General features: G+C 42.6%; 1 protein-coding gene across 1 annotated transcript in view; it reads right to left on the bottom strand.

Moving 5' to 3' along the window:
* Nucleotides 1-726: 726 nt before the first annotated feature.
* The window catches only part of LOC135055099 (pulmonary surfactant-associated protein D-like), a 42,602-nt gene continuing 20,332 nt past the window's right edge, over nucleotides 727-22,996 (bottom strand). The window contains exons 2-5 of the mRNA XM_063958746.1: nucleotides 14,266-14,480; nucleotides 12,405-12,521; nucleotides 11,729-11,812; nucleotides 727-4,944 (exon numbers count right to left, since the gene is read on the bottom strand). Coding sequence (XP_063814816.1) covers nucleotides 4,559-4,944; nucleotides 11,729-11,812; nucleotides 12,405-12,521; nucleotides 14,266-14,464 — 786 coding nt within the window. The 5' untranslated portion in view covers nucleotides 14,465-14,480 and the 3' untranslated portion in view covers nucleotides 727-4,558. The remainder of the gene's footprint in view (nucleotides 4,945-11,728; nucleotides 11,813-12,404; nucleotides 12,522-14,265; nucleotides 14,481-22,996) is intronic.

Genomic DNA, 22,996 nt, shown 5'->3' with positions numbered 1-22,996 from the left:
GCAGTGATAGAAATGAAAAGTGCTGCAAAATGGAATTGTCTTTGGGACCTCCCACCCAGCTTATTGTTGGATATTAAAAAGGACATGTACTGTACAGTTTAATAAACCAAACACTTCAGCGACAGGGACTGCCACTTTTGTGACTAAAGCGCTTGGGTTGTTTGTGCCGCCACAAAACAAGCTACCAATGGGCTTAAAGCAGCTAAGCTAACAGCTTTGCAGTGGCATGATGTCATCATCACTACCATCCTCATCCTTACCCACATCAGTGTGTACATCGTCCTCACACAATATCAGTTCATCCCCACTGGATTCCACCATCACAGAAGTCTTTATACTTTGATGTAATTTCCAGTAAAGCTCTTCCTCGTGGAATTTGTAGTTCATGTTGATAAACATAATCTTTTCCACATTTTGAGCAAGTAGCCTCCTACACCAATTGTTTTCAAGGCTCCCGGCTGTGCTAAAAAAAATTCTGAGTAAACATTGGAGGGTAGGCAGCTTAAGTAATACAAATCCAGTTTGTAGAAATATACTTCAAATTGCCTCTTTTTCCTTTCAGTCATCAAAGGGACTCTATGTGTGCCTATTTGTACACCGTCATTAAAATAACCCTCCGCCATTCTTTGGATAGTGACCATATTAGATGTAGAACAGTGTGCCAGAACAGTACAAACAATAGGAAAATATACTTATTTTTCACTTTGCAGCTCAACTCAAACTGCGTCAATTCAAAGGGCTTTTATTATATGTACATGAATAATAAACATACAGGGGTACAGTGCACCAGAATAGTAGAAACAATAGAAGAGTATATTTAATTTTCACTTTGCAGCTCAACTCAAACTGTCGCAATTCAAAGAGCTTTCTTTTATATGTACGTGAATAATAAATGCACAAGGGTACAGCGCACACAGGTTGTAGAAACTTAAAATAACCGCTTTTTTAAACTTTTTGTTCTTTTTTAATTTTAACCTTTTTAAAAAAAAATCTTTTACACACTGAAGTGCCGCTTATATGTGAACGCACAGCCACTTAGATGGACACAGCACACAGCCACTTGTATGAAGTCTGGAGTCCACAGAAAAGCCACTTGTATACACTATTGGGTATATTTACTAAAATGGGAGTTTTATTTAAGATGGGATGTTGCCCATAGCAAACAATCAGATTTCAGGTATTATCTTCTAGAAGGTGCTAGATTAATGATAAGTAAAATCTGATTGGTTGCTATGGGAAACATCCCATCTTAAATAGAACTCCCATCTTAGTAAATTTACCCCTATGAGTCTGGACAGCACAGCCAAATTAACCATTTAACCAACAGATTACGGTACAGCACACAGCCTGGAGTCAAATGGAGCCGAATTCCGACCATGGCACCCTTATATAGAATACAAATCCTGCAAGAATCCAATGCCAGGAGGATGGCGTTTTGTCGATTTGGAATCCAAGCCTAGTGGGAAACCACAAGCCGTGGCTCCGATTGACTCGAATCCCTGAAATTTGGGTGCGTTCATAATTGTGAATATCACCACTGATCATCTTTGGGCTGAAATTCTGCTGTTTCTATTTCCTTCTCAATTCTTTCCTGTAGATGGTTTATGGACATTTCCCTATGGATAAACTCTTCCAAAATACTTTAACTAATTCTAACTATCCCTCTGTGACCTAACTGCTGCAGTGCATTGTGTAACAGTGACTGTGCTTTGTGGGTTTCAGCATAGAGAAACCTATGATTTATGATCATGTGTATTGTAAAGTCTGCTGGGATGCATCCAAATGGCCATGAATGCATTAATAAGTACATATTTACATAATAAAAAAGCCTGCTCTGGCTATTTTAAAATGGAAGGGCTACAGAACTAAAATCCTGAACTCTGCAGAACTTGTACTATGGGGGTCATTCCGACCCGTTTGCACGCTGCTGGTTGTCGCAGCAATGCAAACAGGTTGGTTCTGCACCTGCGTGGTGGCCACAATGCGCACGCGCATCGTTGCCAAGGCGACGGCCGTCGCCGGGCAACGACCAGAAGAACAAAGAAAGAGATCGCTAGCGTTCCGGGGCGGTAACTCACCATTTTCTGGGAGTGGTGAGTCCAACACAGGCGTGTCCAGGCGTTTGGAGGGCGGATGTCTGACATTAATTCCGGGACCTGCATCGCTGGATCGATTTCACAGGGTAAGTAACTCTTACCCTGGTCTAGTTCTACACAAAACTTTTTTTGCATAGCAGGGCTGCACAAGAGTTCACAGCCTTGCTATGCAAAAAATCCCTCCACCATAGGCGGCGTCGAGTTGATCGCATAGGCAGCAAAAAAAAAAGCTTAATGTGATCAACTCGGAATGCCCCCCTATGTATATGGTGCATTTATTAAATTTTTTGCCTGTAGTTACTGTAAAATATGCATCATTGAAAAGAACAGAAAACATGTACACATATCTAAGTATAAAGTATAATTGAAAGTCGTTATTTAGTGAATGGTGTTGTAGTACTTGTTCTTGCAATGGTTACAAGTGGATTGATATTGAAATAATTGTACTAGATTACATCCTGGAGCACTTGGTTGGAAAAAATGCTGTTCCGGATAAAAGCGCGTATAGTTTGTATAGAACTCACAGTAAGCAAAAATAATTACTTTGGACTGAAAGTTCAGTGCTCTTCTAATGTCACTTTGTACCCTGGCCTCTATATTTGCTTTATGTCACATGATTGTCCTTTGAACTTGTTCTGTGAAATGAAAGAAGAATGCTTGTATTTTGTAATTTACAAACCTCCACTAGTTGCGGTAAAGGGATTTTAATCACAAAATATTTAGTAAAACAGGCCTATCCTGATGCACATTTCAAATGCTGTGCCACATGCTACCAGTATAAAATCAGTGAGAGGGCAAGACATGAGAGTGATCCAATTCAGGTTTTGTTTGGGTGTGATACAAATTACCAGCGGTTGGGATGCCGGCGGTCACATGACCGATGCTGGCATCCCGACAATTAAAATGCAGACAGGGGCGGGGTAATTACTTTTGTTGTCTTATGTATAAGAATATTACCCAGCTGTGCTGTCTCCTCTGTAATTTTTACTTTGTTGGCACACAACATAAGTAGTAACCTATTTCTTCAGTTTAGTGCAATAATAACACTGGGGCCTTTTTGTATCAGCAGGTAAATTTCTAGAAACATTTTTGTAAACTAAATACTAAAATTCTTATTCCCACCATTGGCTAAGGTACAAGCAGGGGCCAACTAGTGCTTCTTGGGTAAAGTATGAAATCCTGACACAAACTACACAAACAGCAGTGGTTCCAGCACACTTTGTATATGAGTATGTTCCACTGCACTCACTGGGAACAGGTCTGATGCGCTGCTATATTTGGAGGCGTCTAATCTCCCACAGTTACAGATGTGAGGGGTTAAAACAGCGATGCAGGGTAGACGGTTTGGTGGATGAGGTATTGGAATGTTATTGGGTATCTATGTGTGCTATGATAACAGTGAAACTCTATTCACACCACTTAGGACAGACATATACATAATCAGTGTTATCATAGCACACATAACTACCCAATAACATCCAACACCTCATCCCCTGACCCTTCTAACCTGCAGCGCTGTATTAACCCCCCACATACAGCACATTCTGCAACAGAACTTTTCACTTCTACAAGTGCCATGTGTGAAGCTTCTGCCTGTTCATATTGGTCTGACTCACATGTAAAACTACACCATCGAATTAGGGTCTAAATCATCATTAGTATTACATACTGTAGAAAATCTGTAAGAAGCGTTGATTGTACAGAGTATTCTTCGCCCGAATCTGATATGGTTGGTATTGCACAGTCACTTCCAGCAAGGAAGCAGCTTCATAATAGCATACAACATATACTCTAATTATGCAGGAAGCATCTGTAGTAAATAGACATTTCCTGCTAGCATCTGCGATCCAACCCTCAGCCAGTCTGCGTAACCTAAAGCTTACTCAAACTAGCCGTCGGAACCTCTCTGCCGGGTTCAGAAAGTCTGCATCAGATTGTGAAGACCTTGGGCTCGACACGCCTACAAAATAGGGTCACACCCCCTATTTTGTTGAATAGTCCCGGTCGTTAACCCCGCTCTGCCCCCAATCAGCACATCATGTCAATCGTACTGTGGCTAAGGGGGCACTTTGAGTGATCATGCAGGACCCATCTTACATACAGTATGCTCAGAACAGGTCCTGTACATGCGCAGTTCCTTAAACATCGGTTTTGTATGTAAACCTTCAGTTTTGCATACAAATCCAAATCAGGCCCTCTGATACAAGTATATAGAAAGGACTATGTCTTATTTCATATCGGGCTCTAGTTGCACATCTGGAATCATTATTGTAGAATCTCATATCTGCAGGGCTCTAATATAACATGAATTATCTCCTTTTTTATTTCACAAATATAGTGATTAGCTGAATATATAGAGGAAAATCAATAACATTTGATATCATACAGTACATTATTTCATGGGTTGGGGTAAATGGGTTTTTGAGTCAAAATTGTGTGCTATGGATTGTCTTTAACTAATTCTATTGAAATTCACAAATAACTAGTCGTAGTAGATTGCATGGAATATCATTCCATTTCCCATTGTCCTGGACCTCCACACAGTCTTCATTGTCTTTGCTGTTATTTGGCTCTCCCAGGTTCCAGTTGGTAAAAGTGATCTTTTCTCCTGACAAGTATTTGAATATCCCTTCCACTTGCAGGTCTGAAATACCCAGGAAAGCTTTGCTTGCCTCCCCTTTGGTGTGAAGTATCTCCTGTGCTGCGCTGTTTTCTGCTGCATTTTTTGGTGTTGCCAGATTACCACCAGATTCTTTGCAGGTCTTTTGAGCATTTTCAAAACTTTCTTCTAAGCCATTGGTGACAAACACTTTATCACCAGACTGCTTACCTCCATGGAAGAGCAGAACTGAAATAGGTGAAAAAGGGATTAATGACTTCTTTAGTTGTTAAGTAGAGACAGAAGATACGTAGATCAATAGTAAAAAAAAAATGTCTTAGCTATTTAAGTTTACATTAGAACATTGTTAATACATCTACTATGCTATTTTATTAAATAATAGTTCAAATGATTATCATGTGGGCCACCATTATTAATATTATTGTATTTTAGAATTGGGTTTGGTCTGGCAGGTGTATTAATTTTTTATTTTGTTTTTGGATTTCACATAAAAGTGTAAATTTGATGACTAATATGATTTTGTTACTATTTGTTTAATAATAATAACTTCATATTGACCATTATAGTAACTCTAAGCAAGACTGGCCAAAGGCTGCAGTACGATATGCTAGCTAAAAGGTTAGCTACTGTACACTCAGTAAGTAACTAGTTTATTTGGCTAAATTGTAGATTAAACAGGACATGCATAGGATCAGAGCCGGTGCTAGGGTATTTAACGTCCCTCTGCAAATTATAGATTTGTGCCTTTCCATACGTAAAAAAGGGTCAGGAAGGGGCATGGCAACACAAATAGTGTCCCAGATTCATATTACACCACATAGTAGTGCCCTTATACACAATGCCCACAGTAGTGCCCTTTATACACATAATGTCCACAGTAGTTTTGCCACTTACGCAAATTATCCACTGTAATAGTGCCACAAATAATGGTCACAGTATTAGTGCCTCTTGCACGTAATGCCCTCAGTAGTACTGCCACACGTAATGCCTACAGTAGTAGTGCCCCTTACATACAGAATAATGTTCACAGTGGTAGTGCCACACGTAATGCCCACAGTAGTAGTGCCCCTTACATACAGAATAATGTTCACAGTGGTAGTGCCACACATAATGCCCACAGTTGTAGTACCTCACATAATGCCAATAGTAGTAGTGCCCCTTACAGACTCAGTAGCAGCTGGCAGCAACAGCAGAGTAGCAGAGCAGGGAGAGTGCCTCTTCAGCTCGGCGCCTCCCTGCTTTGCTGAGCGGGTAGTGCCGGCTCTGCATAGAATAGAAAACCTGGCATTTCATCTGATAATCTTAATTTATTATGGCTTTGAATGTTCAATAAACAGATGAAACTAACTATGCTAGTTATTAAATGTAAAATTATAGGCTGCAAGAAAAGGTTATAAGACTAACAAAATATAGTGACATTGTATAATTATATTTAATAAAGTTGGACACCTTTATGGTACCACTTTTCATTGCACTTTTTTTGTGTATCTTGCTTGGCACAAAGAGGCGTAGGTTCTGGTCTACAGTACAACTTTCAAGTCTATAGTGTCGTGCTTACATTTACATTAACTATTTATTAGAAAGTTACAGTAAATATTTTTACATTTAATATTATTTTTTAACTTATTTCATTTTTCATCAGCAGAGCACACCAAGCTTGGGAGTTTCTCCTACCCATTCATTAACACAAAATGACAGTTGCCATGAGAAAGAAGTGCATAAACACAGTGCAGAGTCCAAAGCTTGCTTTATTCTGATGTCTGTGGTAAGGGACATTTTGTCTCATTTTTATTTTCAAGTTAGTCAGGAAATTCCAAGTTCCAACTTGGATTGGTAAAACTCAGGACAGTTGGATTGCATCACTCTACTTTGCAAAATTTGTGTTGCATAGACTACAACTAGCAGGGCTTAACGTGGTTCTGGAGAGGTGGTGGAACTCATTTCACCCACCGCATACCCCTCCCCCCTCCCATTATGCAGAGCCAGGGACAGTGCTGGGATTTTTTGCACCTCCCTGTAAATAATTTGTAACCTACCTCCCATACTTCATAAAGAGACAGTGCACACCAAAGATGAGCAATGCAAAAAAGGGGTGTGGTCTCACAATAGTACCCCAAATTCAAATTATGCCACAAAGTAGCACAATCTTATTCACATTGCACTGCACGTAGTGCACTTGATTTATATTACACCACATAGTAGTGCCCCTTATTCATGTTACACTACACAGTAGTACACCTTATACACGTTATGCCACTCAGTAGTGCCCATTACCCACAATGCCCACAGTAGTACCCCTTCTACACAGTGCCCACAGTATCAGTGCCCCTTATACACAATGTCAACAGTAGTAGTGCCCCTTACAAATAATGCCCATAGAAGTGCCGCTTATACACATAATGCCCATAGTTGTGCCCCTTATACACATCTCTGCCTCTGTCACTACAGCATCTCATCACCCATGTCCCTTCAGCAGCTTCATGCACTTTGTCCCTTCAGCAGCTTCCCCACCTATTTGTGTCCCTCTAGCCCCCCTCTCTCCTTGTCTTCAGCATACACAGAGTCTTCACTTTAGCAGCAGTGATGGCATGGCATCACATACACTGTGCCGGAAAAAGAGGTTGCTAGGACCAGAGGAGGGGATGAATGACATCCGACAGATACATCATGTGTGAATACCAGGGGAGGTGGGCTGCAGGCGAAAGAGAACCATGGAGCCACCAGGATCTGAGGAAGAGGAAGCGGCTGCAGCTCATCAGTGACACTAGCACCACCTGCATCATCTGTTGACATGGGTGGTGGGCTTTTCAGTTGAAGTTACTGTGCAGGGCCATAGCGGAGGTGGGACTAGTTCCACCTACCATTACAGTACCACCCCTCAGTTCCACCTCGTTACCCCCCACTTTAACACCTGATTACTAGAGATGAGCGGGTCTGGTTCTCCAAGAACTGGACATGCCCGAATATAGCGTTCAGAGCCAGGATCCATGTCTGGCTTGGGTTTTCCTGCCTGACTCGGATCCCAAAATGAAGAAAAACATCAACCTCCTGCTCTTGGATTCTCACAGGTTTTGGATTCTGTAAAGATCCCTGGTGATCGCACCATCTTCACTCTGGCTGTGGAGCTTGTATTAAGTAGACGTGTCCATGCTGTGTCTGTCCAGGGGTGCTGTGTTGTCCATTCAGGGGTGCTGCTGTGTTGCCCATGCTGTGTGCATCTGTAAAGGTGATGCTGTGTTCTCCAGGGTGCTCTCTCCATCCATAAATGGTCTGCTGTGTCCTCCAAAGGTGCTCTGTCAATCCATAAAGGTGCTGCTGGGGTGCTCTGTCCAGGGGTGCTCTATCCATGCTGTGCCCATCCATAAGGGTGCTGCTGTGTCCTCCAGGGGTGCTCTATCCATCCATAAAGAGACTGCTGTGCCCTCCAGGGGTGCTCTGTCTGTCCATAAAAGGGCTGCTTTGTCATTCAGGGGGTGCTCTGTCAATCTAAGGGTGCTCTGCCCCAGTTTAAACAAAATAAAAGCTAAAAATATATATTTTTTATATATATATATATATATATATATATATATATATATAAAGATCCGGCCAGCAGCACTCCTTATTTGGAAAAAAGTATATACTAAGAAATAGCCAGTGCCCTCCATTTGAAGGAGAAATCCTCAATAATATATCAATGCACAGCGGGCGGCACTCACGGCTTTGGAAAGAAACACAGGAATCCACCTGAGCGTGTCAACGTTTCAAAGTTTATAGTCAAACTTTTTCGTCAGGGCAAATAACAAATAGAAAGTGACTCACCTATATACCCCCCCAGGTCCGTCCGTGGCGGGCCGCGGCCAGCGTCCCGGCTCAGTAAAAGTGACGTCACTGTACAAATCTACAAAATTAATATATGTATGTATATATATATATATATATATATACACACACCAACGGGCGGCACTCACAAGACTTGTTGTTAGGAATAATCAGACGGACAGCTTCCCTGCGTTCAACGTTTCAGTCGTGAGACTTTTATCAAGAACAGGTGTAAAGTGACATAAACATACCTTAAATAGTGTGCTCTGTCCAGTACCCCTGGTTGCGCTTCCGGACGCCACCTGGCCTCATCGGGTGACGTCACTTCAGCGCGCGCCCACATTCCGCCCCAGCATCTCCGGTCACGTGATGCCCAGCCAACATGATCGCGTCACCAGCCGGCGGGTGCGGGGCACTACCTTTTTATTATTATTTTTAACATTTATACAGCACTTATTATTTTTGATTCTCACTGACACTGTTTTTTATAATCCATCCACGACATGTGGTCTTATCTTAATATACTATTTTATCACAAGTTGCTCAGTTCATGTTTATAATGCACACTCCATTGCACTTTGTTTTGGGTTGTTGTTGATGTGATTTTGTACGTCACTTTGTTGACATTTCTGTTATTTGGTTTGTTCATTATGCCGCTTTATTTACAGATCCCCATGGTGACCGCCCGGCATTTCCCTGACTACTGGAGAGCGGAACAGGTGATGCGTTCCACCCGCCGGCTGGTGACGCGATCACATTGGCTGGGCATCACATGACCGGAGATGCTGGGGCGGAATGTGGGCGCGCGCTGAAGTGACGTCATCCGATGAGACCAGGTGGCGTCCGGAAGCGCAACCAGGGGTACTGGGCAGAGCACACTATTTAAGGTATGTTTATGTCACTTTACACCTGTTCTTGATAAAAGTCTCACGACTGAAACGTTGAACGCAGGGACGCTGTCCGTCTGATTATTCCTAACAACAAGTCTTGTGAGTGCCGCCCGTTGGTGTGTGTATGGCTGAGTCTTCACAGTCTCATGGAGGGCACCCGAGCAGAATGTTCTTTTGGTCAGTGAAGTGAGTGCCGGCATAACGATTTTGCTATATATATATATATATATTTGTTTTATGTGCTATATCCCAGTGTACTATACTATCATTTTTCTGTGACACTGCTGGTCAGACCGCAGTGTATAATCACACACATATTATGAAACTGTAGATGGTATCCCAACTGTAGGCTGTCCGTCCCAAGGGGTGCTTTGTAGTACATAAAGAGGTGATGTGTTGTCTATCAAGGGGTTGCTGTGTCCGACAAGGGGCTGCTGTGTCCATCCGACAAGGGTCTGCTTTGTCCGTCACGGGAGGTTCTTTCAATCAAGAGGTGCTCTGTCCCAGTGTAAGCAAAATAAAAGCTTTTTGTGCTATACCCCAGTGTACTATACTATTTTTTTTTTCTGTGCCACTGTCGGTCAAACTGTAGTGTATAATCATACACATATTGTAGGTGGTACCCCAACTGTAGGTGGTCCATTCCCAGGGGTGCTTTGTTGTACATAAAGCGGCTGCTGTGTCCAACAAGGGGCTGCTGTGTCTGATAAGGGGCTGCTGTGTCTGACAAGGGACTGCTGTGTCTGTCCAGTGGCTCTCTGTCAATCTAGGGGTGTTCTCTTCCAGTGTAAACAAAATCAAACCTAAAAAATATAATTTATATATATATATATATATATATATATATATACTTTTTTTGTGCTATACCCCACTGTACTATACTATTATTTTTCTGTGACACTGCCAGTCAGACCGCAGTATATAATTATACATGCATTGTGACACTATAGGTGGTACCCCAGTTTCATCCATGTATTGTAACACTGTAGGTCATACCGCAGTGTAATTTTCATACATGTAGTGATTGGTTTGTAAAACTGTGCATGTCCTGTTTAATATATACAACATAAGGGTGGTTTGTAGAGCCCAAGGACAAGTCCATCTTGCTCCTTTTTTCTTTGCATTATGTACTGTTTGGAGCTTTGATGACTGTGACGACAAACATTCATATAGTTTATTAAACTGCCACCCTGTCCGCTACTGCAGTGCCATTCTATTTCCTAGATGTGCCATGTTGGAAGTTTAAGTGCCACATGTTTATGCCACCCACTGCTGTCGCTTAGCTTAGTCATCCACAGTGGCGTAAGTTCGTCCCAGTTGCCCGGAGGCAAGATAAATATTGGTGCCCCCCTATTTCCTATATCAAGATAAATATGTGTGTGTGTGTGTGTGTGTGTGTGTGTGTGTGTGTGTTTGTGTGTGCGTGCGTCCGTGTGTGTGTGTGTGTGTGTGTGTGTGTGTGTGTGTGTGTGTGTGTAAAAAAATGTATATACTATATTTATTTGTCTTATTTTAAAACACACATTTCTTAGCGGTCATACCCAGGATTAGAACACATGACCTGTTACACTAACAGCAGACACTTTACTGATGGAGCTATTTGCTCCTGTAGAGGAAGCGTAAGAATTCTAACTATGTGAAGTTACGTGGAATTGTCAGCGAACTAACTTCATATAGTTAAAATGTTCATATTTCCTATACAGGAGCAAACAGCTTCATCAGTAAGGTGTCTGCTTCCAGTGTAATAGGTTGTGGTTTCTAATCCTGGGTATGACACTTGTAAAATGTGTATATTCAGTATAATAAAGAAGGTGTGATTTGTAAGGTGCAGGGACCAGTGAGCAAGTTGGCCTCTGAAAATACAGCGACAGCTATCAATTAACTTAATTCATTGGTGTCACAGAATGGGAGGAGAGGTGCCCCCCTTCAGAGCAGGAGCACGGTGGCAGATGACTCCGTTGCCTCCCAGAGTTCTGCCTCTGGTCATCCAGCTACCTTGGTGCAACCTTTTGGCATAAACTGGATGAAAACTATATTGTGAGCTGTAAGGTGGTCAAAATTTAAATGAGTGGAAATAAATGTTATTGAGGTTAATAATTCTGTAGGAACAAAAACAGGCCAAAAGTCTGTAATTTTAGCTGTTTTCATGATTTTTGTTAAAAAAATACAGATCCAAAACAAAAACCCACAAAGGCAGTTTTGCCAAAACCAAATACATATCCAAAACACAAAGGAGATAAAGATCCAAAACCCATGATGGGGGCCGGAGCACATCTCTAATTATTACAGAGTGAGAGAAAGAGAGAGAAAGCTTGTCTTACTTTTATTATACTTATTGAGGCTTGCTTGAAGTATCTGCAATTCCCTTTCGAATACTTTTAAATGTTCCTTGACAGTATCAACCTCTGACAAAAAAAGTTCATAATCATATTTATTATTATTATTATTATTATTATTATTATTATTATTAGTATTATTATGTTACCATCAGGGGGTCACAAAAATAAAACCTTTTTCACTTTACTAGAGATCTTCAAGGTCACAGATCTTATAATTTATGCTGGAATACTTTGAGTGAAAGTTTTAAATCTAATTATACAGTATATTATTTAAGACGTGCATGGCAATAAATACATTTATTGAGACACTTGTGGCAATGGAGGGCACTATTTGTTTTTTTCCAAATGTGACTTTTTCACCAATTAAGCCTTGAAGAGAAAGACACAACCAATTTGTTATAAGAAAGGTAAATCTCAATTTACAGTATATAGATGTTTCCGTTCACTAGATATCTTAACAGATAAACAAATAAACTTTCTACAATATGGCATATATTTCTTCTTTTTTTAAATTGGGAGGCTAAGAGCCTAAAACATGAAGAAACACTGTTCGATTCTAGAACACCTACAGTATCGCACGTAACATTATCACTATTAGCATTTGTATAGTATTGTTGTCCCATTTCTTATTATAACGAAATTTTCCTCTTTATCTTACCTGAAGTAGCGCTGATGCCTTGGTCTCCTTTTTGACCAATAGTGCCTTTATCACCCTTTACTCCTGGAGGACCAAGTTTTCCTGGTGGTCCCTGATTCCCCCGAGATCCTTGTTGACCTGTGTGAGATTGGAATTTAAATTTGTTTAAGGCATTAACTGGGCAATTGTAACAAAGTAAACATTGATCAAAATCATACATTATGGGCCTCATTTAGAGCTAAATCTTACTAAAGATTTCCAATTTGTTCTTGCACAGTAAAAATCATATTGTGATGCATATGCAATTGTGTTATGCAGGGAAAATACTTCCTGTTTTTGCATAAGACAGCTTTATGTTATCATTCTAAGACAGGGGTTCCCAACCACGGTCCTCAAAGCACACTACCAGTTCAGGTTTTAATAATAGATAATGTATAATTGAGCACAGGTGGCTTAATGAGTACCACAGTTATTTTGATTAAACTATTTGTGCTGATGACAGAGGTTGGGAAACACTGCTTTATTTATTATATTGAGAAAAGCCATACATATGAAGCCCCCAGGCTAGTGACAGCTATTTCAAGATGCCTCCATTGATAACTTTGCAATTCATAATGTGAATGTGTGACCCATCAAAGCTGGTTAATGAAATTGCAGAGCAGACTATAACTAGTTAGTGAAGTGATAAGTCTCTTCTTCCCACCGACAGCCAGTATCTTCAAGGAGCTGAGCATCACTGAGTTGCCAAGACAAAGTTTATTAAATTGTGATAGAAGATGTTCTACACTTGCAATAATTGGCACATTCCACCCGTATTTTCTACTAGCTCTAAATGAGGTCATAGGAGGACATTGTCCAGGCAGGGCCAGATTAAAAATGGAGCAGATGGAGCTACAGTATTCATTATGCAATTTTTTTTTATATTTTTACATATTTAGGGAGACATTGGAGCTGATAGTGTAGGGCAGTGATTTTCAACCTTTTTTTACTCGTGGCACACGAACAGTATTTTAAAATTTCCAAGGCACACCATAAGTTCCCCACAGAAAAAAACAAAAAACACACATTGGCCCTCATAGTAAAAAAAATCCATACATACATTCGTCTACACAGAAAAAACAATCACATTGCTCCCTACATAAATCCTATTGCTCCCCACATGAATCCTATTGTTCCCCACAGGAGAAAAAAAAGAACAAATAGTAGCCCCTAACCAGTCAGCTGTCCTCCTCCCTGTCCCTCAGTGGTGGGGGTTGTTCATAGTGGAGTGCTGCAAATACTGAGCAGCGGGCAGTCGGACAGGTGTGGATGTGGGTGAGCAAGGAAAGCTGTGTATGCAGGCAGGAACTGGAAGATGTGTACACAGGCGGGTGGGCTGGCTGGGTGGTGAGATGCGACGGCCGTGACCTATGATATCACACTGCTGCGTCATCAAGGCATAGGTTACAACTGGAGCACGACTGATCCTCTAAGAAGAGCCCGGGACAACAGTTCACTCTGAAGGTGCAGGAAGCTGCTCTGGCTCCGCGGCACACCTTACAACTGGTCGCGGCACACTAGTGTGCCATGGCACACTGGTTGAAAAAGCCTGGTGTAGGGGGTGTACATGCCCACATGGAACTCACCACACCCACACAGCACTGATCACACCTCTCCTGTTCCTCATAATAGGCATTTGAATATTTTCAGCTCCCGGCCCATGTGGACCTTAATCTGGCCCTGTGTCTGGGATGTATTATTGTGTAAAATTAGCATGTGTTTTGAGTGGATTTTTAATAAATATATGATTGACAAGCTACTGTTATTATGGTGACATAATATAGAAAAAAATCTAAGTTTTCCTAAATAAATTCCAAAGATTGAGTATTATTCTGACATTTACCTCGTTCTCCCTTTTCACCTTTTAGTCCTTCTTTGCCATCCCTTCCATCTCTTCCAGGCAGTCCACTGTGGCTATGTGGAGTGCATGATATGACTGCACAAGTACTGGTAGTTTCTTCACATTTACCATTATCTGTAGTTATGTGTGCCTTCAGGGACGTTACAAACAATAAGAAGTGAAAGAGCTTTAGCATCTTCATTTTTCATTAGTTCTCACTAAAAATCAATAAAAAACAACAACATTATTTAATTTCCATCTCATCATCCACCATGTAAAACATTATCTGTATAGTTATTGTAGCTATACACTATTAGTTCTTCATTGCTGAAATACAGTAGACACTGTTTTGAAAAAAAGCCCTTGGAATTAGGAGTCTATTTACTAAGCATTGAAGAGAAATAAAGTGCCAGCCAATCTGCTCTTTTCTGCCATGTTGCAGGCTGTGTTTGAAAAATGATGGTTAGTAGCTGGTTATTTGGTACTTTATCTCTCCACTTTATCTCTCTCCAAAGCTTAGTAAATAGACCCCTTTGAGTTAAAAGTCTTAGAATAAATTTGAGTGATGAACCCAATCCTTACTCCCCAAATGTGAGCTACTGTATGAAGAAATATAAGAAAATCCATCCTGTATAAAGTAAGTATTTTTTTTTACACAATTCAGTTGTGATATGAGGAATAATCCATTTTCGAGCCCTAACATGAAAATTTAAGTACATTTAATTGTCATAGAAAATGTTTCTCACAGTTACAGACAATAATAAGAGGCTTTAAAAGAATTATTTAAAAAAATGTAGTAATAAAAACAAAAATACAGATTACAGTTAGGGATGAGCGGGTTCAGATCTCAGAGATCCTAACCCTCCCCGCTCAACTTCACGATCCGATCCGAGTCCAGCTTGGGTTTTCCCACCAGACTTGGATCCCAGATCGAGGCAAAACGTCATCATCCCAAAGTGGGATCTCGCGGGTTTTGGATCCCATATATATCAGACGCCGCCCATCAATCTGTTGAAATCAGAGCACTACATTTTGGCCACCGTGCAGAATTTTAGATTTAAAGCCTACGTTGTATCTCTCTTTCTGGCAGACACAAGTCTGCAATGGTGCAAAGACCTGCTGGTGAGAAAATTGTCAGTTCAAGCGGAACGTCACATGTCAACAGCTCCGCCATCATTTTCTCCCGCAACTGGGGCTGCAAGGAAAAAACTAAAATTTCTTAGCCAACCCGATGGCCTTGATGCATGGCAGTCGTGAGCAAGTTTTGACATATGCTCCAGACTGAAGGAGCTGCCAAAAATTACTGACATGTCTACTGTCACTGTATATGATGCTGTCACCATTGACAGAGTGGTGGAGGATTATATGAGTGACAGTATCCAAGTAGGCATGTCAGATAGTCCGTATGTATACTAGTGATGAGCGGGTTCAGTTTCTCGGAAACCGAACCCCCCCGAACTTCACGCTTTTTACACGGGTCCGAGGCAGACTCGGATCTTCCCGCCTTGCTCGGCTAACCCGAGCGCGCCCGAACGTCATCATCCCGCTGTCGGATTCTCGCGAGGCTCGTATTCTATCGCGAGACTCGGATTCTATATAAGGAGCCGCGCGTCGCCGCCATTTTCACACGTGCATTGAGATTGATAGGGAGAGGACGTGGCTGGCGTCCTCTCCGTTTAGATAGAGAGTGAGACACTTGATTTACTGGAGCATTAGGAGTACTCAGAGAGTGCAGAGTTTTGCTGATAGTTATACTAGTGACCACCAGTTTTATTTATTATTTAATATAATCCGTTCTCTGCCTGAAAAAAAAATGATACACAGTCACATACCATATCTGTGCTCAGCCTCAGTGTGCTGCATGATAATATCATCTATGTATATCTGACTGTGCTGAGTAGTGCTCACTGCTCACACAGCTTAATTGTGGGGGAGACTGGGGAGCAGTTATAGCAGGAGTACATATTTAACAGTGCACACTTTTGCTGCCAGAGTGCCAGTGTGACTGACCAGCAGTGACCACCAGTATATTGTCTGCCTGAAAAAGTTAAACACTCGTGTGGTGTTTTTTTTTTTTTATTCTATAAACGCATTCTGCTGACAGTGTCCAGCAGGTCCGTCATTCATTGTATTTCTATCTTCTTCATACTAGTAGTTTAGGAGTCTGCAGTGCTGACAGTGTCCAGCAGGTCCGTCATTATACAATATATACCTGTCCTGCAGTAGTGATATATATATATTTTTTATATCATTATCATCCAGTCTATACTAGCAGACGCAGTACGGTAGTCCACGGCTGTAGCTACCTCTGTGTCGGCAGTCGCTCGTCCATAATTGTATACCTACCTGTGGTGGTTTTTTTTTTTTCTATCTTCTTCATACTAGTAGTTTAGGAGTCTGCAGTGCTGACAGTGTCCAGCAGGTCCGTCATTATACAATATATACCTGTCCTGCAGTAGTGATATATATATATTTTTTATATCATTATCATCCAGTCTATACTAGCAGACGCAGTACGGTAGTCCACGGCTGTAGCTACCTCTGTGTCGGCACTGGCAGTCGCTCGTCCATAATTGTATACCTACCTGTGGTGGGTTTTTTTTTTTCTATCTTCTTCATACTAGTAGTTTAGGAGTCTGCAGTGCTGACAGTGTCCAGCAGGTCCGTCATTATACAATATATACCTGTCCTGCAGTAGTGATATATATATATTTTTTATATCATTATCATCCAGTCTATACTAGCAGACGCAGTACGGTAGTCCACGGCTGTAGCTACCTCTGTGTCGGCACTGGCAGTCGCTCTTCCATAATTGTATACCTACCTGTGGTGGGTTTTTTTTTTTTCTATCTTCTTCATACTAGTAGTTTAGGAGTCTGCAGTGCTGACAGTGTCCAGCAGGTCCGTCATTATATAATATATACCTGTCCTGCAGTAGTGATATATATATATTTTTTATATCATTATCATCCAGTCTATACTAGCAGACGCAGTACGGTAGTCCACGGCTGTAGCTACCTCTGTGTCGGCACTGGCAGTCGCTCGTCCATAATTGTATACCTACCTGTGGTGGGTTTTTTTTTTTCTATCTTCTTCATACTAGTAGTTTAGGAGTCTGCAGTGCTGACAGTGTCCAGCAGGTCCGTCATTATACAATATATACCTGTCCTGCAGTAGTGATATATATATATTTTTAATATCATTATCATCCAGTCTATACTAGCAGACGCAGTACGGTAGTCCACGGCTGTAGCTACCTCTGTGTCGGCATTCGCTCGTCATCCATAAGTATACTAGTATCCATCCATCTCCATTGTTTACCTGAGGTGCCTTTTAGTTGTGCCTATTAAAATATGGAGAACAAAAATGTTGAGGTTCCAAAAATAGGGAAAGATCAAGATCCACTTCCACCTCGTGCTGAAGCTGCTGCCACTAGTCATGGCCGAGACGATGAAATGCCATCAACGTCGTCTGCCAAGGCCGATGCCCAATGTCATAGTACAGAGCATGTAAAATCCAAAACACCAAATATCAGTAAAAAAAGGACTCAAAAATCTAAAATAAAATCGTCGGAGGAGAAGCGTAAACTTGCCAATATGCCATTTACCACACGGAGTGGCAAGGAACGGCTGAGGCCCTGGCCTATGTTCATGGCTAGTGGTTCAGCTTCACATGAGGATTGAAGCACTCAGCCTCTCGCTAGAAAAATGAAAAGACTTAAGCTGGCAAAAGCACAGCAAAGAACTGTGCGTTCTTCGAAATCACAAATCCACAAGGAGAGTCCAATTGTGTCGGTTGCGATGCCTGACCTTCCCAACACTGGACGTGAAGAGCATGCGCCTTCCACCATTTGCACGCCCCCTGCAAGTGCTGGAAGGAGCAATCACAGTCCAGTTCCTGATAGTCAGATTGAAGATGTCAGTGTTGAAGTACACCAGGATGAGGAGGATATGGGTGTTGCTGGCGCTGGGGAGGAAATTGACCAGGAGGATTCTGATGGTGAGGTGGTTTGTTTAAGTCAGGCACCCGGGGAGACACCTGTTGTCCGTGGGAGGAATATGGCCATTGACATGCCTGGTGAAAATACCAAAAAAATCAGCTCTTCAGTGTGGAAGTATTTCAACAGAAATGCGGACAACATTTGTCAAGCCGTGTGTTGCCTTTGTCAAGCTGTAATAAGTAGGGGTAAGGACGTTAACCACCTCGGAACATCCTCCCTTATACGTCACCTGCAGCGCATTCATCATAAGTCAGTGACAAGTTCAAAAACTTTGGGCGACAGCGGAAGCAGTCCACTGACCAGTAAATCCCTTCCTCTTGTAACCAAGCTCACGCAAACCACCCCACCAACTCCCTCAGTGTCAATTTCCTCCTTCCCCAGGAATGCCAATAGTCCTGCAGGCCATGTCACTGGCAATTCTGACGAGTCCTCTCCTGCCTGGGATTCCTCCGATGCATCCTTGCGTGTAACGCCTACTGCTGCTGGCGCTGCTGTTGTTGCTGCTGGGAGTCGATGGTCATCCCAGAGGGGAAGTCGTAAGACCACTTTTACTACTTCCACCAAGCAATTGACTGTCTAACAGTCCATTGCGAAGAAGATGAAATATCACAGCAGTCATCCTGCTGCAAAGCGGATAACTGAGGCCTTGGCATCCTGGGCGGTGAGAAACGTGGTTCCGGTATCCATCATTACTGCAGAGCCAACTAGAGACTTGTTGGAGGTACTGTGTCCCCGGTACCAAATACCATCTAGGTTCCATTTCTCTAGGCAGGCGATACCGAAAATGTACACAGACATCAGAAAAAGACTCACCAGTGTCCTAAAAAATGCAGTTGTACCCAATGTCCACTTAACCACGGACATGTGGACAAGTGGAGCAGGGCAGACTCAGGACTATATGACTGTGACAGCCCACTGGGTAGATGTATTGACTCCCGCCGCAAGAACAGCAGCGGCGGCACCAGTAGCAGCATCTCGCAAACGCCAACTCTTTCCTAGGCAGGCTACGCTTTGTATCACCGCTTTCCAGAATACGCATACAGCTGAAAACCTCTTACGGCAACTGAGGAAGATCATCGCAGAATGGCTTACCCCAATTGGACTCTCCTGTGGATTTGTGGCATCGGACAACGCCAGCAATATTGTGTGTGCATTAAATCTGGGCAAATTCCAGCACGTCCCATGTTTTGCACATACCTTGAATTTGGTGGTGCAGAATTATTTAAAAAACGAGAGGGGCGTGCAAGAGATGCTGTCAGTGGCCAGAAGAATTGCGGCACACTTTCGGCGTACAGGCACCACGTACAGAAGACTGGAGCACCACCAAAAACGCCTGAACCTGCCCTGCCATCATCTGAAGCAAGAAGTGGTAACGAGGTGGAATTCAACCCTCTATATGCTTCAGAGGTTGGAGGAGCAGCAAAAGGCCATTCAAGCCTATACAACTGAGCCTTATATAGGAGGTGGAATGCACCTGTCTCAAGCGCAGTGGAGAATGATTTCAACGTTGTGCAAGGTTCTGCAACCTTTTGAACTTGCCACACGTGAAGTCAGTTCAGACACTGCCAGCCTGAGTCAGGTCATTCCCCTCATCAGGCTTTTGCAGAAGAAGCTGGAGACATTGAAGGAGGAGCTAACACAGAGCGATTCCGCTAGGCATGTGGGACTTGTGGATGGAGCCCTTAATTCGCTTAACAAGGATTCACGGGTGGTCAATCTGTTGAAATCAGAGCACTACATTTTGGCCACCGTGCTCGATCCTAGATTTAAAACCTACCTTGGATCTCTCTTTCCGGCAGACACAAGTCTGCTGGGGTTCAAAGAACTGCTGGTGAGAAAATTGTCAAGTCAAGCGGAACGCGACCTGTCAACATCTCCTCCTTCACATTCTCCCGCAACTGGGGGTGCGAGGAAAAGGCTCAGAATTCCGAGCCCACCCGCTAGCGGTGATGCAGGGCAGTCTGGAGCGACTGCTGATGCTGACATCTGGTCCAGACTGAAGGACCTGACAACGATTACGGACATGTCGTCTACTGGCACTGCATATGATTCTCTCCCCATTGAAAGAATGGTGGAGGATTATATGAGTGACCGCATCCAAGTAGGCACGTCAGACAGTCCGTACTTATACTGGCAGGAAAAAGAGGCAATTTGGAGGCCCTTGCACAAACTGGCTTTATTCTACCTAAGTTGCCCTCCCACAAGTGTGTACTCCGAAAGAGTGTTTAGTGCCGCCGCTCACCTTGTCAGCAATCGGCGTACGAGGTTACATCCAGAAAATGTGGAGAAGATGATGTTCATTAAAATGAATTATAATCAATTCCTCCGTGGAGACATTCACCAGCAGCAATTGCCTCCACAAAGTACACAGGGAGCTGAGATGGTGGATTCCAGTGGGGACGAATTGATAATCTGTGAGGAGGGGGATGTACACGGTGATATATCGGAGGATGATGATGAGGTGGACATCTTGCCTCTGTAGAGCCAGTTTGTGCAAGGAGAGATTAATTGCTTCTTTTTTGGTGGGGGTCCAAACCAACCCGTCATTTCAGTCACAGTCGTGTGGCAGACCCTGTCACTGAAATGATGGGTTGGTTAAAGTGTGCATGTCCTGTTTATACAACATAAGGGTGGGTGGGAGGGCCCAAGGACAATTCCATCTTGCACCTCTTTTTTCTTTCATTTTTCTTTGCGTCATGTGCTGTTTGGGGAGTAGTTTTTGGAAGGGCCATCCTGCGTGACACTGCAGTGCCACTCCTAGATGGGCCAGGTGTTTGTGTCGGCCACTTGGGTCGCTTATCTTAGTCACACAGCTACCTCATTGTGCCTCTTTTTTTCTTTGCGTCATGTGCTGTTTGGGGGGTGTTTTTTGGAAGGGCCATCCTGCGTGACACTGCAGTGCCACTCCTAGATGGGCCAGGTGTTTGTGTCGGCCACTAGGGTCGCTTAGCTTACTCACACAACTACCTCATTGCGCCTCTTTTTTTTCTTCTTTGCGTCATGTGCTGTTTGGGGGGTGTTTTTTGGAAGGGCCATCCTGCGTAACACTGCAGTGCCACTCCTAGATGGGCCAGGTGTTTGTGTCGGCCACTTGGGTCGCTGAGCTTAATCATCCAGCGACCTCGGTGCAAATTTCAGGACTAAAAATAATATTGTGAGGTGTGAGGTGTTCAGAATAGACTGAAAATGAGTGGAAATTATGGTTATTGAGGTTAATAATACTTTGGGATCAAAATGACCCCCAAATTCTATGATTTAAGCTGTTTTTTAGGGTTTTTTGAAAAAAACACCCGAATCCAAAACACACCCGAATCCGACAAAAAAAATTCGGTGAGGTTTTGCCAAAACGCGTTCGAACCCAAAACACGGCCGCGGAACCGAACCCAAAACCAAAACACAAAACCCGAAAAATTTCCGGTGCTCATCACTAATGTATACTGGTAGGAAAAAGAGGCAATTTGGAGGCCCTTACAAAAACTGGCTTTATTTTACCTAAGTTGTCCTCCCTCCAGTGTGTACTCCGAAAGAGTGTTTAGTGCAGCCGGTAACCTTGTCAACGATCAGCGTAGGTGGTTACAGCCACAAAATGTGGAGAAGATGATGTTCATCAAAATGAATTATAAATTCCTCCAGGAAGACCTTTACCAGCAATTGTCTCCAGAAAGTACACAGATACCTGTGATGGTGGATTCCAGCGGTGACAAATTAATACTCTATCAGGATGAGGATGTAAACACTGAAAGGTGTGAGGAATCGGAGGATGAGGATGAGGACAACATCTTGCCTCTGTAGAGCCAGTTTGTGCAAGGAGAGATTAATAGCTTTTTTTTGTGGGGGCCTAAACAAACCAATCATTTGAGCCACAGTCGTGTGGCAGACCCTGTCACTGAAATGATTGGTTTATTAAACTGTGCATGTCCTGTTTAAACAATATAAGAGTGAGTCTGAGGGCCCAAGGACAATTCCATCTTCCACCTCTTTTTTTTTCTTTGCATTATGTTCTCTTTGGGGCCTAGTTTTTAAAACTGCCATCCTGTCTGCCACTGCAGTGCCACTCCTAGATGGACCATGTGTTTGTGCCGCCCACTTGTGTCGCTTAGCTTAGTCATCCAGCTACCTCGGTGCAACCTTTTGGCCTAAAATCAATATAGTGAGGTGTTCAGAATAAACTGGAAATGAATGTTATTGAGGTTAATAATACTGTAGGAACAACAACAAACAAGTCTGTGTGTTTAGCTGTTTTTATGGGTTGTTGTTGTTGTTGTTTTTTTTTCCCAGAATAATCCAGATCCAAAACTAATACCTGAAAGGGTGGTTTTGGCAAAACCAATCCAGATCCAAAACACGAAAGGAGATCAAGATCCAAAACCAAAACACTAAACCCGAAAAGTGTCCAGTGCACATCTCTACAATAAAACAAGTTTCTCACTTGCCATTCACTGCTGCACTGCAGCTACCATGCTGCTCTTGACCTGGCTCTCTCTCAGTGATGCCATGATGTCACATAATCTGGAGCCATGGTGCCAGCACAGGTTGTAGAATTGCCTGACTATAGCCTTGGGTAATGCCATCTTAGAGGCAGAGGTGTGAGGTTCTCACCAAAGCTCGGAAATGTGTCCCATATTAAAGAAGCAGTAATACCGATTTTCAGTTATCGCATGTTGTACATACAGTAAATAGACTTCCCCCTAGTTTACATTAATTTTTAGGTAAGCATATACAGAATAATGCACA

This window comes from Pseudophryne corroboree, chromosome 3 (assembly GCF_028390025.1).
Source record: "Pseudophryne corroboree isolate aPseCor3 chromosome 3, aPseCor3.hap2, whole genome shotgun sequence".
In the NCBI taxonomy this organism is placed as follows: Eukaryota; Metazoa; Chordata; class Amphibia; order Anura; family Myobatrachidae; genus Pseudophryne; species Pseudophryne corroboree.
The sequence above is the reverse complement of the archived record's forward strand: the minus strand, read 5'-3'. Positions and strand labels throughout refer to the sequence as shown.